The sequence below is a fragment of the Aplysia californica genome, unplaced genomic scaffold (genome assembly GCF_000002075.1).
Source record: "Aplysia californica isolate F4 #8 unplaced genomic scaffold, AplCal3.0 scaffold00784, whole genome shotgun sequence".
Lineage (NCBI taxonomy): Eukaryota > Metazoa > Mollusca > Gastropoda > Aplysiida > Aplysiidae > Aplysia > Aplysia californica.
The window spans coordinates 210,332-212,318 of NW_004798054.1; the positions used below are offsets into that span (position 1 = coordinate 210,332).

At 45.3% G+C, this 1,987-nt stretch overlaps 1 protein-coding gene across 1 annotated transcript in view; it reads right to left on the reverse strand.

The window, feature by feature from the left end:
* LOC101846316 overlaps positions 1-1,517 on the reverse strand; it is a gene marked incomplete at its 5' end in the record, with an annotated part of 99,258 nt that extends 97,741 nt beyond the window's left edge. The window contains 1 exon segment of the mRNA XM_005109497.3: positions 1,296-1,517. Within this exon segment, the coding sequence (XP_005109554.2) occupies positions 1,296-1,517 (222 nt within the window).
* Between the last annotated feature and the right edge of the window lie 470 nt (positions 1,518-1,987).

A 1,987-nucleotide genomic window follows, 5' to 3' on the forward strand; every position in this document is an offset into this window, starting at 1 on the left:
ACAGACAGACAGACAGACAGACAGACAGACAGACAGACAGACAGACAGACAGACAGACAGACAGACATTGTATCAGTTTCTAATTCACTCCCACGTGCGAAACTCAGTGCCCCAGTTCTATTGCAATGCCCAACTATATTATTCCTAAACGTTTGACATTTCATCTGCTATAAAATACAGGCTGTTGATCTTTGTCCGTTCACGTCAGCACAGACGTGGACAGTGGCAAAATGCTCGCTGGCTCGCTCTCTCTGTCTCTGTCTCTGTCTGTCTCTGTCTGTCTGTCTCTCTCACTCTGTCTCTGTCTGTCTCTGTCTGTCTCTCTGTCTCTCTCTCTCTCTCTCACTCTCTCTCCCCCTCTCTCTTTCTCTCTCTCACTCTCTTTATCTATCTATCCCTCTCGATCTCTCTCTCTCCCTCTCTCTCGATCTCACTCTCTCTATATATATATATCTCTCTATCGCTCTGTCTATTACTCTGTGTGTCTCTCTCTATCTATTTATCTTTGTATCCCTCTCTGTCTACCTCTGTATCTGTCTGTCTGTCTATATCACCCTCTTCTCTCTCTCATCCCCTCTCCCTTTCAACTCACGGGTGGGGGTGAAGGTGGAAGGGGATGTCAAACATACTCGCACTTGATCGTTTACCCCTCCGCCTAGTGTTGGACCCCCAAAGTAATCAAATATGAAACGATACACTCCCACCTACATCCGATTTGACTTTCCAAACAACGAGATAAATTGACGACATAGACACAGACAAGTCGAAAACACTAAACGCCTTCGTACCCTCAAACCCCACCCCCTGACTAAAAACAAACAAACAACCAAAAGTTCATCATTATCACCCTCATCATCATCCTCATAGTTCGGAAAACAAAGTAGGAGGGAGAGTCTTGTATGAATATCAGACAAAATAATACAACAATATAAAATGTTTAAAAATTTGTTTTATAGACAAAGCTCAACGTTTCGCCTCGAGGGTTTCCTCAGGAGCAACTGAGAGAAAAACTAAATGGGCGCTGTATACTAGCACGGAAATGGGCCTAACGAAGAGGGTCTTAAGATTACGTGTGGTTACAGACTAGACGGAAATGACTCAGAGGGAGCCAGGCAAAGGGGCTAATTATAAAGAGATTGGTGGTAGTCCAGCAAGAGTATCAAAGAATTTTATCTCTACGAGAGATCACCATCGCCATTATCAATCTCTAGCAGTCATATTAGACTCACTAGATTTTCCAAAGCTGGACCCCCCCCCCCCCCTAATAAAACGGCACAACCCCATAGTGTCCTTACTTTGATGACGTCTATGACGGTGCAGCGGGGCTCCAGGTCCGCGTCCTTTTCGATGCCCTCGTCGTCCGCGGTGCCGGCCTCGGGGTCGTAGTCCAGGGAGCAGTCTGCGTTGGTCATGGTGGCGATGAGAGACTCCAGGCCGGAGCTCAGCTGTCGCTCCTCGCTGGCCTCGATGCCGTAATCCAGGGCCTCGAAGATGGCTGTGCCCAGGGCTTGAACCGCCTGTGAGGGAGACAGGAGAGGGTGGTTGGCTTAGTTTAGTTTTAGAAAGAGTTTTACGGCACTTGCAACACAATAATGTCATAATTATAGGTGCCGAAGATTAGAGGTGTTACAATAGAGTGAAAATGGTGAAATAGTATGAGTTTAATGCCCCTATCAACTTACAATAGAGTAACAAACGCGAAAAAAAAGAAGGAGGGGAGATAAAGACGATAGATGTTTGATAGGAAAGAAGAAGCAAACCACACCAGAACACCCGCCAACCATCCATGAGGTTGGTTTAGTTGGGAGTAAGGCAAAGTACATCGATTAAACAATGGCCATTCACTGAACTATGAAACATGTTTGGGTGGAGAGATATAGGTGAAACCTGGCCACGAGAAAATAATAAATCCTGAACTTTACAGACAAAATGGAAAAAATATATCTTAAAGACTTTCGTATCGACATAACCAAGTCCATTGGTCGAA